Here is a 14,964-nt window from a genome sequence, read left to right as displayed (position 1 = left end):
AGGAATGGGAATCACTGAGCTAACTGAACAGGCGTGGATTGGGATATGCAATAAAACCAACTACAGAGTTGCACACATGGCAAACGAGTGACAAGAGGAGGCATTTGGAGTTACTAAAAGTACTCGAGGCACTCCATCCTGCTGATGAGGTCAGGAGCCAGTTGACGTCAATGGCTAAAGCGTCCAGAACCATGTACATAATTATACCATCAGCCTCCATCACCATGCCAAAACTGTGCTTACATTTGCAAGGAGGAAGCAGAGGAGAAAAAAGCCCAGCAGTTTTGCCTTCTCCAGCAACAGGAGTTTACAAAGCAAAGCATCAACATTGACTGGTTTGCCCTAAATCCTTACTTCAACTGCTGTAAACTGTTTCCTGTGAGCAATTTCCAGTTATTTAATTCCACACCATCCAGCACAGAGCTATAAACTGATCGGGGCTGTCGACTGCGACAGCAGCAGTTTTCATCAGGTCAGGTATCAAAACACATTAACATCAGCTGAAGTTTTAATAATCAGCAGTTTCTACATTTTAAAGTTCAAGTATAGATGTGTCAATGGAAGAAAATACTCTCACAGAGCAGATACTCAACCAGCCAGAGAGTATCAAAGTTCCCTCTGGGATGGTGATACTTTTATCCAGAGAGATACTGGCAAGAATTACAGTCTCCAAGGTTTAAGTTTACATCTCAAGGTGTTACAGCTAACAGTCACTGGCTAATGCATCTTCGAGAGAAAGCAGAAAGTTGGCTAGGAAAGGTCTCCTCCAAGCAAGTCAGTGTTTCTTTTCTTCTGGTAACAACAGTCTGAAGACCAAGCACTGCAGGATGCTGAGGAGCAACGTACATCACCATAGGCTGAGCCTTAAGCAGAAGTCATCTCACAGAGACAACTTACACGCCTAAAATTATACTTCTGCAAGTGTTTTTGCAGTGCCAAGGCTTGGGTTCTTAGCCTTTACAGCATTATGCTCAATCTGCACAATGGCAAGATAATTTAATTTACAAATTGCATATGCTCTTAAACTAGATTCATGTCAGGCCCTGCTACAATGACTTTTGCTTGTAGCCAGTACGACAGCTGGGAAGTGGAGAGAATAGACTGTATCCATAGCTGACAAAAGCTGTAATTTAATAAGCATTCAGTGGCAGTTTTCGCAGCTTAGTACGCTGACAGACATGTCCTAGCAAGTCTGGCTTTGGTACTTCAAATTGTATTGTCCCCAGGTATGTGCCCCCACCATTGTGACAGCAGCCCCAGCTCCTATCAGGCTAAGTAAGCTGCACCAGTCCCACTTACTACCCCTGCTTAGGGCACTGATGGAGAAAGAGTGTCATCCATAGAGTTAGCTTTGAGCTCCAACATGCAGATGCAAGCACACATTTTCTTCTGTCAGCCTTCTTCAGCCAATGACTACCACTGACAGAAGGGTGGCTGCTAATTCATGTACAAGAAAAGCATCAGGTATTATAGGAGTTTACTCCCATTTTATGAACTGATGATGTTTTGGATTCTCCCAACACACACATGCACACTTCTCTGTGCATTAAGAAAAAATTTAAGAACAAGTACTCAGGCTGTCAGATAGGATGCAATGCTGCCTACTCTCCAACCACTACTGCTTCCTCTGCAAGGTTGATTGCGTCCCCTGATCACCATATACATTGCACTTGATCAAGCCATGAACCCAGGCAATCAGTCCCTCACAAAGTACTAGCTAACTGTCCTCTGAGGATGGATTATATTCTGCTTGTCAGAACACATATTTGGGGGGGATGCCTTTTCATCCCTGAATAACTGCTAGCAAACCACCTTAGACACTAAGCCAGAGAATACCCTTACTCAGTCTGGACTCAAAACACTGTGACTTGACAAGACACTGCAGAAAGCCAAGACGAAACAAGAGAATTTACCCTACCAAGATGTCTTAAAGCTTTACAAGCCTTCCATTTCCCTACTGGTCTAATAAAAGCAAGCCCAACCCAACTTCCACAAGCTCTCTGGCTTGTAGAGCTCCACTGGGTTTTTTGTTGGCTTCTCTTTGTTTTCCCTCCTTTTAAAGGCATATGGTAAAGAAAAACAGAACAGCATAGAAGGAATTGCAGAGACACATAAGCAAGTTGGAAGCAAGCAATCCCAGTAGTCTACCTCTCCGTATCTTTCACAACACCAAGCCAAGTCTAGGACTAAAAAGAGAAGAGGTAGAAATTACTGGCAAAGGGCCTCATCCTCCTTCCCCAAACCCCAACAGTTTTGGCCTCTTACTTGACAAAAAAAGTTTCCTTTATTAGCAGCACTGGACTTGAAACTATGCCTGGCTTGTCACATACAAGATGTACATTAGAAAGAAAAAGCTTTAATAACACATTATAGTATAAACCTTGAGAATAAGCTGCTCTGTCTGGCAGAGGGAGTATTTGCACAGCAAAGCTGTCTTTTTTTAAGGGTTCTGAATAAAAAATGTTCTATAGTTAGAGTTTCCATTAAAGTGATATAATCTTTTTTAGTAACAAAAATATATCTTTATTTGTCTGCATTTTTCATATTTACAGCATTTTGCCTTTGCTCTACAGAATTCCTTTTTAAAAATCTTAAATGCTATTACAGCCAATACAACACCACACTTAAAAGACACACATCAGTCATTTTCTGCACAGGCTTAATACATTTTGGGTGTAAGAAGATATAAAGATGATCTGATTATGTTCATAAACACAAAAACTTAAGAAACAAGGAGTTTTACCATCCTGAAATTTATACGCTATACGTTAATCCAGGCTTAGCATCTAAATAACCATTCAAAACTTCAAGAGAGATATGAAATAATTATCACAAAATAAATGTTTCTGGTACCTTCCTGTGTTAAGTATGTCACATCACTTGTTCAATCATTTGTTAGGGTAAGAACTAGATACCGCATTAGGTCATCCCTTAATATAGGCCAGGGTAAGTCAAACTTCTTTCATATCCAGTTAACATGCAAACCATTTGACCTTTCCAACAGGACTACTAAAGACCTGGCAAGAGCCACTTTTTATCCTATGGGACTTCACACAAGGCATTACATTTTACTTCAGGGCTTTGTTACAGGCACAGCTGACAGCAATTGCAAGAGTCCATACTTTCAATTACATACATACCATTTTCTCTTGCTCTTACTTTTACTAAGCTTAACTGTTTAAGCTGAAGTTTCTAATGTAAGTCTAAATCAGAATGAGATAGAAACTATAATAATAACAATAGTATTTTTTCTATTATGGATTATTATTATGGACTATTCTACTTGAAATTTTCCGGTCTACATTAAAAGAAGAAACACCAATCTCAAGGGATGCACAGCATCTTCCCATTTTGAGTGGCGACTCAACACTTGGTCCATCTTGAATCTTCATAGCATATAGGCAGAAGTCACCAACGTGTCACAGAATTACTAAATTCACTCCAAGTTTTCTGCATCATAAACCTCTGAAGACTACTATTTTCCCTGTTAGTAAAAATAAAGTGTCTGACAGCAGAAGTCTCTTTGTGCTCTGCGGCTGCTTACTCGGTAGTTTTGGTGTATAGTTTATTCTATTGGTGTAGCACATACTCACTTGTTTAAGGGTGTACATCACAATACAGTCTTCAATTTATAACATGCTAGTTTGTCCCCCTACTACCTCTCTTCTTGGGCCAGCGTACACAAGGGACTGTGTGGTAGGAACTGCACTGGTGTCTCAAAGTGATAAAAGATGAAAAGCTACTGTGTGTGGAACCATCCCATTAAGTGACAGTGTTGAAAGGCAAGTGATGAATGAAGCTGAGAAATGGAAAAAAGAGGGTGGGAATACCCCATGCAGTGTTATGCAAGTCATTTAAAACAGACTTTTACAGCCTGTCCAGTAAGGGTGGCCTTCATTCCCCAGCTTGAAACCTTAGGTCTGTTCTGCGGAAGCATTTAGCGGTCATGGGCATATGCAGCTGCCTGGTGCTTGAGCAGCAGTCAGTCATAGAGTGGCACCTGCCCCTCCTTACAGCATCCACATTTTGTTTCCTTCTTCCTCTGTTGCCCAATCCTACCTTTCCCTGAATTTCATTTCCCTATATATCTAGTTTTAGGCAAGTCATTAGAGAGGCTGCTCTTGCAGCACAAACACAGCACAAGCTCCTAATGCCTTCTGGGTTGTATTCTTCCTCTTCAGAAGACAGAACTGAATTGCCACAGCACAGCATTACTAGCGTGACCATGCTCCTGAAGAAAACCTTTTCAGTATCAGTTCCTGGAAGCAAATGAAATTGAAAACCTGATCTACTAGCAAACTTGTCTGCTAAGACCATCATAGCCCTAATCTAGACACATACAGCCCACAATCACCTGCTAGCATATCTACAGCAATAGCCTGTCTGCATTTAAACCAGGCTAGCAAAGTTTGTGACAGTCAATCTCTTACCCATCAGCTCTGCCTTCAGCAACACACATCAGAGAAGCAGGACAGTATAAACTTCTAAACACAAGCAAGGCAAAGCATGGCAACTCCTAAATGCAACAAATGTCAACATGGTAACTGAAGATACTTGCACCTCAAAGGACTCTGTGCCCAAATTTCATAGCCTTTTTCTTCCACCCATGTCAACTCTTCCAACAAGAGAGAGCACAGCTCTCCACAAATTCAGCTCGAGGACCTCTTATAGTTAGGCAACCTAAACCGATAACTTTTGTCCTATTTTCCCTGACGACTCGAGTCATTCAAAGACTCGCGTAACACTGGCCTTCAGAGTGGCATCTTTTTCTTCTGTCTCTATTTTTGTAAGAGCCACCTATGGAAGTAAACATACTTCTACTTCTCCTATTTGTTCAAACAAACCTCAGCCTCAATTTCTCTTCTTTTTGACCACCGGGAGGAGGAATATCACCTTTCCCGTATTTCCACTGCTTCAGGCACACAAGAGAGTTTTCTCTCACACTTTCCCTTATATTGATAACATATGAAATCTATTCTTAAAAAGTCAAAACAAATGAGGGGGAAAAAAAAAAAGCCAACAATGTTATCTCCTGGCTCCACACCAAAGCCAAACAAACAAACCTTTCAACACCATGTCTCTTCTCACAATGCCTTCTGATAACCATCGGCCAATGAATAATGAGAAAAAGAGTTACACTAAAAATAGCATCTCCAAATGGTGGAGAAGTCGACAGAAGCTGTCAAGCCTCCAGGGCCAGATACTTGCAAAGAAAATATGCCTAATTTCTTCGCAGTTACTATTCAATAAATGGTCCTGCTTTTTGGCCTGTGGAAGAACTGCCAATTTTGCATCTGCTCTGAACATCTAATCACAGTTTATTTTTTCCGCTACATCTGTCTTTGAGAAGCAGACATTGCAAACAAATACTTTAGTTTTTCCATCATGAAGTATTTAGCTTGTACTTCTCATATGGTAACTAAACTGTCACTTACAAGGGGGGAAAAAAGTTACAAGCATTTTTTAACGTACAAAAAACATGTTCACACATGCAATCGAATATCCCTCAGCTACAAGCTCTTTGGTTCCTTTTCACCCCCCAGTACAGCCAGATTCACTTTTGGAGGAATGACATGAGTAGAGGAACCATTTTAAAATAAGTTAGCTTCCTACATAGTCCAAGGAGGTTCCTCTGACAAAGTCATGAACAGGTGAAATGCAGACACTTTTCTTCAGCTTCTTCTCCCCCAGGCCCTCCCTTTTTCCCAACTCCACTCCAGTGATGATCTGTCTTGCTTTAAACTGCATAGCAGAACTGACAAGGGCAGGAAAACAAATGGTCAGGGGAAACACAGCCCTCTTCCCAATTTTCAGCACAAGAGGTTAAACAGCAGTGGGAAAAGAGGCAATCAGGAAACAAAGTCTGTGCCAACTGATGTCTCTTTCCATCTTCAAGTTAAACTGAGGAGCTCTAAAGGAGGATGCTGCTTGCAGGCAACTACACAAACTCTGAAGCACTAACTAGCACTCTTAGGACTTTCAGAAAACACTCATATTAAACCACTTATGCACCTAGGAGCATTAAAATTGTCCATATTCCACTCTGTTCCCAAAAAAGAAACCCTGCTCCTTCAGGACTTGGTGCAGAGAGGATGCAGACTTTGGCACTGGTAGCTCATTTGTCATTCTCAGTATTTTTGCAGTAAACTGCATCTTGTAAACAGAATTAAACAGAACAGAATAACACTTCTTCGTGTGTCTTGGCTAATATCCCATTTATTTCATAAGCACTAACAGCTCCCGTAAAACACAGCATTTATTGCCCTCGGAGCAGGATCAGCAGGTAAATGTCGTGACCTCTGCCGGTATCTTTGACCCTGTGCCAGGAAGCTGCAGTAATGGAATACATCTTCAGCTGTATTTGGTGCAAACCATCGCAACTTGGTAGCAAATCAAACCAGCACAGCAAGGTCAGCAGCTGCCAGTTAGAGCTTAGTCAGTTAGGATGGAGCATAAAGTTACTGACACAATCACTATTGGCCAGGCCACCAGTTGTTCCAGTGCTTCTCTCCTATTTCACACGCCTGCTTGAAAGACCATTTCCTCAATCTGTCCCAACACTTCCCCCATCCCCCCCCCCCCCCCCCCCCAATAACTTATTTCATACTTACAAAAAAACCCCAATTTTACTCTAAGTTACATATTTGGCTTAATAAAATAACTCATGCAAACAAGGGCAACAGTCTCAGCCAGACTAGTCAATCAAAGCTGACATGCTCTAGGTGCATTCAGTGCACCATTTTCCTTTATTGTCTTCTCACTGACATTATTTTCACAGGTTAGTACCATTAAAACAGCTTGCTTCCAAATATTAAGGTGGCCAAGGCCAAACCGCTGTATAAGCAAACACTGTGCAAAAACAATCATACATGCTCCACCCATGTGTGTAATTTGCTGGGTAACCATGTATGTACCGGGGCAGGAAGGAAGGAAAGCAGGAGAGAAAAGGAGACAACTTCTCTTATAGTGACCTCCTGATACCAGCATGAAGATACATCAGTATGTTCACATGGGATGAATATCAAGCAGTTGATGTATTGATGCATGCTTGAATGCACATGCATTCCCTACTTCATCCCAAGCTGGGCTGCTCTTCCACCTACTCCCTGGGTCTACCACTTGCTGACAGATTCATTACTGTGAGTCTCAACTATAAGTTTGCAACACCACCACACAAAAACACACTTGAAAAAGATGAAATACTGAAAACTTAAAAACTGCAAAAAGAAAGGATTGTTCCTAAAGTCTCTGATTTTTGTTTGGTTTTGGGAGGCATTTGTTTTGTGGGCCTTTTTCTGTTGTTTGTGGGTTTTGTTTGTTTCTTTGGGTTTTGGTTGGTTTCGGTTTTTTGTTGTTGTTTTTAGAGGCAAAGTGACCAGTAAAGCAGGAAGAAGTTGGGGGGAAACACACTGGAAGAAATTACAGTATAAAACCAGAGCTGTTGGACAGGTCAAGCATTTCCAGGAGACATATTCCATTTCATTCTTGCAGGAGGAGAAAGACATATAGCAAAACATCTTCTGAGGAAGATGGCTAGAGTTGCCATGAGGATTGAACAAAAAAGTAACTTTTAAATAGAAGAAAAAACATCCCATGTATTTGCATGGAAGGGCATACATAGTACATAGGCTACATAACTGCTCAAAGATAGGTTTCACTTCAGTATTTCCTTGTTTCTAGTGGTAAATACCGCCATAAACCAGAGACAAGCCCTGTTTAGTGACTGCACCACAAACATTTTGATAGGCTACAAACATTTCAAACATATATTTAGAACAAATATCTAAACCTCTCACAGGTCATCACAACACAATACATCATCAATACCAAACACTATTTATGTCAATCTGCAGAGGACAGCAGTTTTGACAATTCTAATGTTACAGTCATGCTTACTGATTTTATTCTTATATTTTATATTTATATATGTATTTTATATTTTGTATATTTATTTTATTTTTATTTAATATAACCATATTAATTAAGCAATGGGAACTAACCAACTCCCGAAAAGCAAATATAATGTCAATTCAAGCTCTAAAGAAGCGTGTATTGTTAAAAAGCCACTGTGTTGCATGTAAACATAGACCACGTTGTACATACCATTAACCCCAAATTCTGTGGCCCAACAGCCACTCTGAGTCCTACGTAGCAGTGTGCTTGGATTACTTTATCTCCAAAACTGCATTTCTTTAATTCAGTAGAAAAAAAAACCCAAACCCCTAACTCTTGTGCAAACAAATCAGGAAAGCAAAGATCTATTGAGTGTAAACCAATGTTATTCCCAAACTGGACATAACCTTAGCATCAGTGGGATTTATCCAAGACCACAGATCTACATGGATATAAGCAATAGCAGATCCCTTGTTATTGGCAATCATGATTAAAACCAAAATAATTCATCTTCAATTATTTTGGTTTAATAGGGTTGGGGTTTTTTTTTTTTTGACTCAGCTGGTGTTTAGCAGAGCATCCTGCAACTTGAAATTCTGTTTGGAGATAACTGAGAAACAAGGAGGACCCATGCTGAAATTCTTGTGGTGTAGCCAACGCTCCTAGGTGTTGGAACAATGCCTCCTAAATCTACTAGGTGGAGATATTACTAAGTAGTTGTCTTTTCAGTGTTCTGTGTTGATTCAGAAGCAATCAATTCATTTATATAAAGACAATCACATTATGGCAAACGTCACTTTACATAACTACATATATTACAGACAGATGGACAGATAATAAGCTTTTTCTTCTATAGGGAAAAAGTATGAATCTTAGTAATTTCCTACAACAGCTACTTTATAGCTACCAGAAAATAACCTCATATCTCAGTTACTTGTTCTTATCTGTTCTAGCTTTCCATTTATTTTTTTTTCTTCTTCCAGATTTGCACCACAACATAGGTCTAAGGGAATAAAGAGAATAGTTGCTTCTTTAATTAATGTGTAATGCCAAGAGGAAAAGGCAAGAACAGCAACCCAGAATAATCTAAGTTTGCATACCTCAGCTTCAGTAATTTCTACCTTCCTCACTGCAGGCTAGCTGGTCACAGGTCACAACCTCTCATTATACAAGTACCACTATAGAATAAACTACCTGGAAGCCCTACAGTACAGTTACATGTGGCAGCCTGAGCTACTTGGTTATTAAAAGATACAGATCTACCACTCAACCCATCCTTTATTCCCGGTTGAAAGGCAAATATGAAATTGTTTTACACCCAGAGCAGATTCCTTCCCACTGACCCCTCTATTGTGAGAGCCATACCCCTCACCACGCTACCATCACCACTTCCACGTCACATCGGCTTCCCCGTGTTGAATTCCTGACCTGCATAATAGCTCTGCAGGGCTCAGATGGGTGCCTTCGCAAGATAAGGAAAAGGAATGTGAAAAGCCACCCTGCTAAAGTCCAACCAGATACAAGTATACATAAAAGGTACTGCAGGTATTTTTGTTGTGCTGATTTATGCCACTAACTATAAGGCTATATACCCAACATCACATATATTGCTTACCATGAAATGTGTACAGCTGTATAAGTATACACAGAATATAAGTATATATAAGTAAGTATAAGAGCTATATAAAGTGACTGACATAACCCTGCAATAACTGTTGCTACTGGTCATGCTTCAATTAGTCTACAATATACTAGCTCACGAAAAATCAAATGCTACTGCTACCACTGTGTTAATTTTAACCTGCTACACCTTAGCTGACATTAAGAATTTCAACTGAAGAACACAAACCAGGCTTGTTTTACCTTACAGAGGTAATAAGGAATACACTCATTAAAACTGCATTCTGTACAAAGCTCAATAACTTACTAAAAACTTTCTCCAAAGAACCATATGAAACCTTAATTTGTTCAAATCATTACTAAAAAGTGATTAGCTTTTCAGATACACTGGTTTCTAAAGCTGTTTATTTTCTGTGCTTTGTAAACTATACTTTATTTGAACTTAATTTCAAGGAGTTTAAAACTAAAGCAGGAAATTAGCCCTCAGCAGCGCAACCAGATTCATCCTCAGCATCTAGAGGACAAACTAAAAACAAAACGAAACCGAAGAAGTCCTCCTTGCCAAAGAACATAATTCTGCTTTCTCATTACTGTTTTGCTAAAATAATTTAATTAGCAGCCTTCAGACACAGGAAGTCATTTATGCTTCATCAGGAAAAGAAGGGCTGGGGGGGCTGTGAATGGTACGCACTGTTCTAGCATACTAGGAACACAGCACTGAGTTTTTCTAGCTATCAGGCCGAAGCTGGATTGACATACCAGAACTAAGCACTTTCCTAGTCCAAAGGAGAGAAAACAAAACACACACCATTTTTTTGGCAGTCTAATATTTGCATACTGTTACATGCTTAACTGCAAGAAAGACGAAACAGTTCAGCTGTAGAGCAGTGCTAAGGTACAATAGGTGAACTGGATATTGTGCTTTCCCTTCCCATGCACAAATTAAAGTCCTAAAACCACCCCAGTCCACATCTTGCATTACATTCTCCTCTTGCAGGCGCTGACGTTTGTCATTAGGGAATCCCATAACTGAGGCTTTTATATGTAGCTATTTAGGCCAATTCCCCTAGGCTACTCCATGCAACACCATATTTGATTCCTGCAATGAAGTAGTAGTCTAGACTAATTTCAACATATGTTTCCTCTTTAGAGGAAGGCTGTTTAACAGTGGGACTGCACTCTAGATCTCCAGGACTGCAAAGACCCCTACAAAGAAAGTACTCCCCTTTCCTAAAACTAGCTGTTTACTACGGGGTTTACTGCCTCCAAGCACTTAACTGCTCATCAGTACCATGCACAAGTTCCCTATGTAGGCAGGAGCTTATGCTTTTGCAAATCCTTATCATGATAGCACTTCTACCATCAAATCAAGATAGCGTTATCTGCGTCCCCAGTTCCTATTTCTCATTAGTGTAACAGTAACCAGCTACTGAACACGAAAGTGAATTACAGTTTAGCTTGAAAATCCCTGCAATTTGGGAATAAACTGCTTCTCAACCCCTTTTTGGCTCAGATATCATCTGTACTCATCTGTACATAGGTATTTCTACAGCTCTCCAGTCCATTTTAGCCATATAAAAGTAATTCTGTGGAGCCAAACTGCATTTTAACTTCACCAGCATAATCCACTGGTAGATAGAATAAGCCAAGTTTAAATGAACTGGCAGGGTTTGAATCACTAGTTGAGATTAGCTAAAAATATTCCCATGATGCATAAACCCAAATAGAAACCTGCTCCGTCTTCCAGGGCAGTATCAATTCTGCAGTCCCAACAGGTGTAAAAATAATTCATCTTTGTCACTAAACTAAATGAATATGCAGGAGGGAGAGGAGAGCTGTCAGCAGAAAAGAGGTCATTGTACATAAATGCTTCCACGCTCCAAACCAAATTCAAAGGTGCCAGGATACAGAGCTAGTTTCTTTACCCAGAGATTTCCAATGATCCTATAAATTCAATAGTGTTCATCCCTTTATTTTATATATTAAGTGCTTCAGCTGTATGAGGAAGGCTTTGAAACTCAGCCTGTTTCAGGAAAGGAAAGACCAGCCTTCCTTGAAAACATGGCTTTAAAGTGGGAAACTAGTTAGATAGTGCGTGGGTACAAAGATCACATTTGTTTTGATTTAGTTCCTCAAATCCTTTGAATACCAGTTCAGAGCACATATACTATAAAACATTCATGAGAAACTGTCATGTTCACTCAGGCACATACTGATGAACTGCTATTTACAGCTACTGTCATTTAAGTGCCTTTTTATTGTAAATAGAAGGATTTGCAAGAACAGACACCAGGAGATCCTCAAGCTGCTAAGAGCTGCTGAATAAACAAGGGTAACCTGAGTGATTTTTCCCCACTGCCTCCCATCTGAACTGCACAGGCTCAGCCGTGCACAGAAAATTGCTTGTTTCCTGCCAGCCCCTGCATCTCTATTTTCTGGGTGAGCGCAGGGAGGTGAATTCAAGGGTGGCTTCTTTTCTTGTTGCATAAATAAATGCAGACAAAATGAACATTTCAAGTGAACATACCCTTACTAAGATAATTTTGTTGGAGCCTTCAGACAATAATGATTTATTTTCCCAGCTTCTACCCCCACCACCACCACAGGGCAAGTTGAGCCCCAGCAACTCTAATTAATGGGTTTGCATACTTATGTCTGAAGGTTGCAGATTGGCCGCAGCATAACAGATACCCACATGCAGGCAAAGAGGGACATGAACTTACTCGAGAGATAGACAAAGGCACGTTGAAATCCTTGCCTCCTTGAAGCCTGAAACCCCAAGGAGCTGGGCCAACCAAAGACACGCTGTAGTTGCTCATGTTGTTTAGTATTCAAGGATCAAATCCAAAGAACTGATGCCTGTGGAAGAAGATTAGAGTTTTAATTTAAAGACTATAAAACCAAAAGGCACTGTCCACCATTTTGAAAGCCTTCTTTCTGTATCTTTTCCCCTTCATAGTATAAAACAGCCAACAAACACACACCAGGTGAGTCATTACTTGTGCTTTTATTCCTCATATGTTGGTTTTCCTCCATAGCTTGGGAAGCCACATAACTAGGGAATGTAACATGGACTTGGGACTTCGAAAACTTCTCAGCAACAGATGTCTTGACAACTACTTCTTACTAACACTAACATGGGGGGGAAGAGGGGGAACCCCCAACATTAAAGCTAATCTTAAGAAAGGTCAATGTTGAGACAAGCACAAATTGATAGTATCCCTTAAATCCAAGTACGGAAGAAATTAGCACTACTGGCACGTTCATTTCTAACAAAATTAATATCATATGCTTCCATGTCATCAGCTCAAAGCTTGTTTCTAAATGCATTATGTCCTGACAGTTTCAAAACAATGTCAAAACACCACGGTTTTGAAGTTAAACAGGAGAAAATAAAAACCCTGTGACTTTTTAATTTTTATAGCATAGCTTCATATTGGTAGAACAATGCAACAGACAAAACAGATCTTAAAACCAACCCCCAAACGAAAGCCGTGAACTAAAGTGAAATACCCACAGCCACAACTCAATATTGAGGAAGCAAAAAACAGGCATCTGCCTCCCCACAAATCCAGGCATCTCCTGCCTTTTAAATTACCTTTAAAAGGCAGCCGAGGCACCTAACTGCCGTTCAGCGTCAAAGATAAGTAACGTTTGCCTCAGATAAGTAACGTTACAATGACATCTTAGGTAGTGGATGCCGTCTATTTTTGTATGGTTGAAGGCAGGCAGGAGCTCACCAGAGCGGGCTGGTGTAAGACTACACCGGGGCACAGCCTGATTCCATACTCGTAATAGGGACATTTAAGGTGGACTTAACACAAGCAGGCTGCAAACCCCATGGGGCTCCACAAACCCAGGGCTTAGCTGTTCATACACTGCAGGGGGGCTGTGTTATTTGGGGTTTTTTTTTAGAGGCAGTGGATCTTCGCAAACAAAGCCCACCCTCACGGACCATCAGAGCAGGGCTGTCACACAGCCCCTGTCAGTGCAGGGATGGGCATTTAATGTCACCCCCGAGAAAGCTAGCAGTAACAGAGATCCACTGCTCAGACTGGTTTCCAAATCAGACAGTAAGCTTCATTCACACCAGTGGCCACTCAGGTAACCAGACCAGGGCGGCTGGCACTGGACAGAACACGATACATATTAGGAAGCTGAATTCAGAGGGGGTAACAGAGGTGCCTGGATAGCTGTGCAGTTCCTGACGTGTTTGTTGGCATCCAGCAAAAAGGGCAGCTCTGACCCTAGGCGCCCAATAAACCCACCCTTAAAAGTCTCAACAAGCACCAATGTACAGAGGGGAAAACACACACTGCTGAGCTTTTATGTGGCTGAAGAGGAAGAAAAGAAACAAAAAGCCTCCACCAAGTTTGAACTAGGACTCCTAGGGGGCTCACTCAACACTAAAGCTAGGCTACAAGTCATTTAATTGCTCTGTGCACCGAATCCCTTATAAAAAGAGGGCTTTAATTAATCACAGATTTCCTTCCATATAAAAACACGAATTCTCTTCATTCCCTCTCAATGAAATCCACCGCAGTGACAGGTCGCTATGAACTAGAGACTGCAGAAAAGCCAACCACAGTGACCAGCACACAAGGAGTTCGTTAGCACAGGCAGAAAGCTTTACCTAGCAGCTGAAACTGAAGCACTTGTGTGGCTTTTTCCCTCTTTTTTAATTAACAGCTAGATACAATAACGGACTTACAAAAAGATTAAATTGTATTAGAAAATACTACTGTTCTTTTCCACTTGTAGCAACTAGAAACAGGAAGGAAGAGACTACATGCTGAAATACCGTGATCACACTCAGCACCGCTCACCTTTCTAACCCCTCGATTCTGCCATGTCTGCATCTCTAGGCTTACACATGCACCAGGAAGGCATGGCATACAAAGGAGATTCACTCAAAGTTTAATTTCACAGATTTCTTAAAACATGCTAAAGCAACACCTTAAAAGAAAGCATTGCAAACCCACCAACCCCACTTCACGTGGGGAGCATTGTGCAAACCAACCAGCCAAGGGTGAAGTTGTGCAACTTCCATTTAGATGATCAAACGCTTGGGGGATCTACTTCTGGAAGGGGGAATTTCAAAACGCAGGCAGAAACGCTCGCCTGCACCACTGCCCACCAGCGCACTGAGCCGCAGGAGCTCAGAAGCGGCCAGCGGGGCCCCTCTGCGCCCCGGGAGGGATGGCTGTGCCTGGGGCCAGCAGCACCACCACAAAACCCCGTACAGCACCCCCTTTACACAGCTTCTCCACCGAACCCTCTAAGCACTCCGGCACAAGAAGCCCCGCGTCCTCCCCAGCCTGGGACGAGGCAGCCCCACAGGGCGCTGGTCTCGGTCGAAGGTGCACCACAGCGCCGGTGGCACCCCAGCGTGTCACAAAGCCTGCGGAGCAGGGCACCCCAGAGACCAGCCTGCTCGGCCCAGAGCAAGGA

The 14,964-nt window shown here is 41.4% G+C and overlaps 1 protein-coding gene across 1 annotated transcript in view; it reads right to left on the bottom strand.

The window, feature by feature from the left end:
- The window catches only part of LOC104408948 (PDZ and LIM domain protein 5-like), a 36,686-nt gene extending 24,354 nt beyond the window's left edge, over nt 1–12,332 (bottom strand). The window contains exon 1 of the mRNA XM_010018696.1: nt 12,237–12,332. Coding sequence (XP_010016998.1) covers nt 12,237–12,332 — 96 coding nt within the window. The remainder of the gene's footprint in view (nt 1–12,236) is intronic.
- Between the last annotated feature and the right edge of the window lie 2,632 nt (nt 12,333–14,964).

Source organism: Nestor notabilis, unplaced genomic scaffold (genome assembly GCF_000696875.1).
Source record: "Nestor notabilis isolate BGI_N333 unplaced genomic scaffold, ASM69687v1 scaffold20507, whole genome shotgun sequence".
NCBI lineage: Eukaryota > Metazoa > Chordata > Aves > Psittaciformes > Psittacidae > Nestor > Nestor notabilis.
Note: the sequence above shows the minus strand (reverse complement) of the source record. Positions and strands in the feature narration are given on the sequence as shown.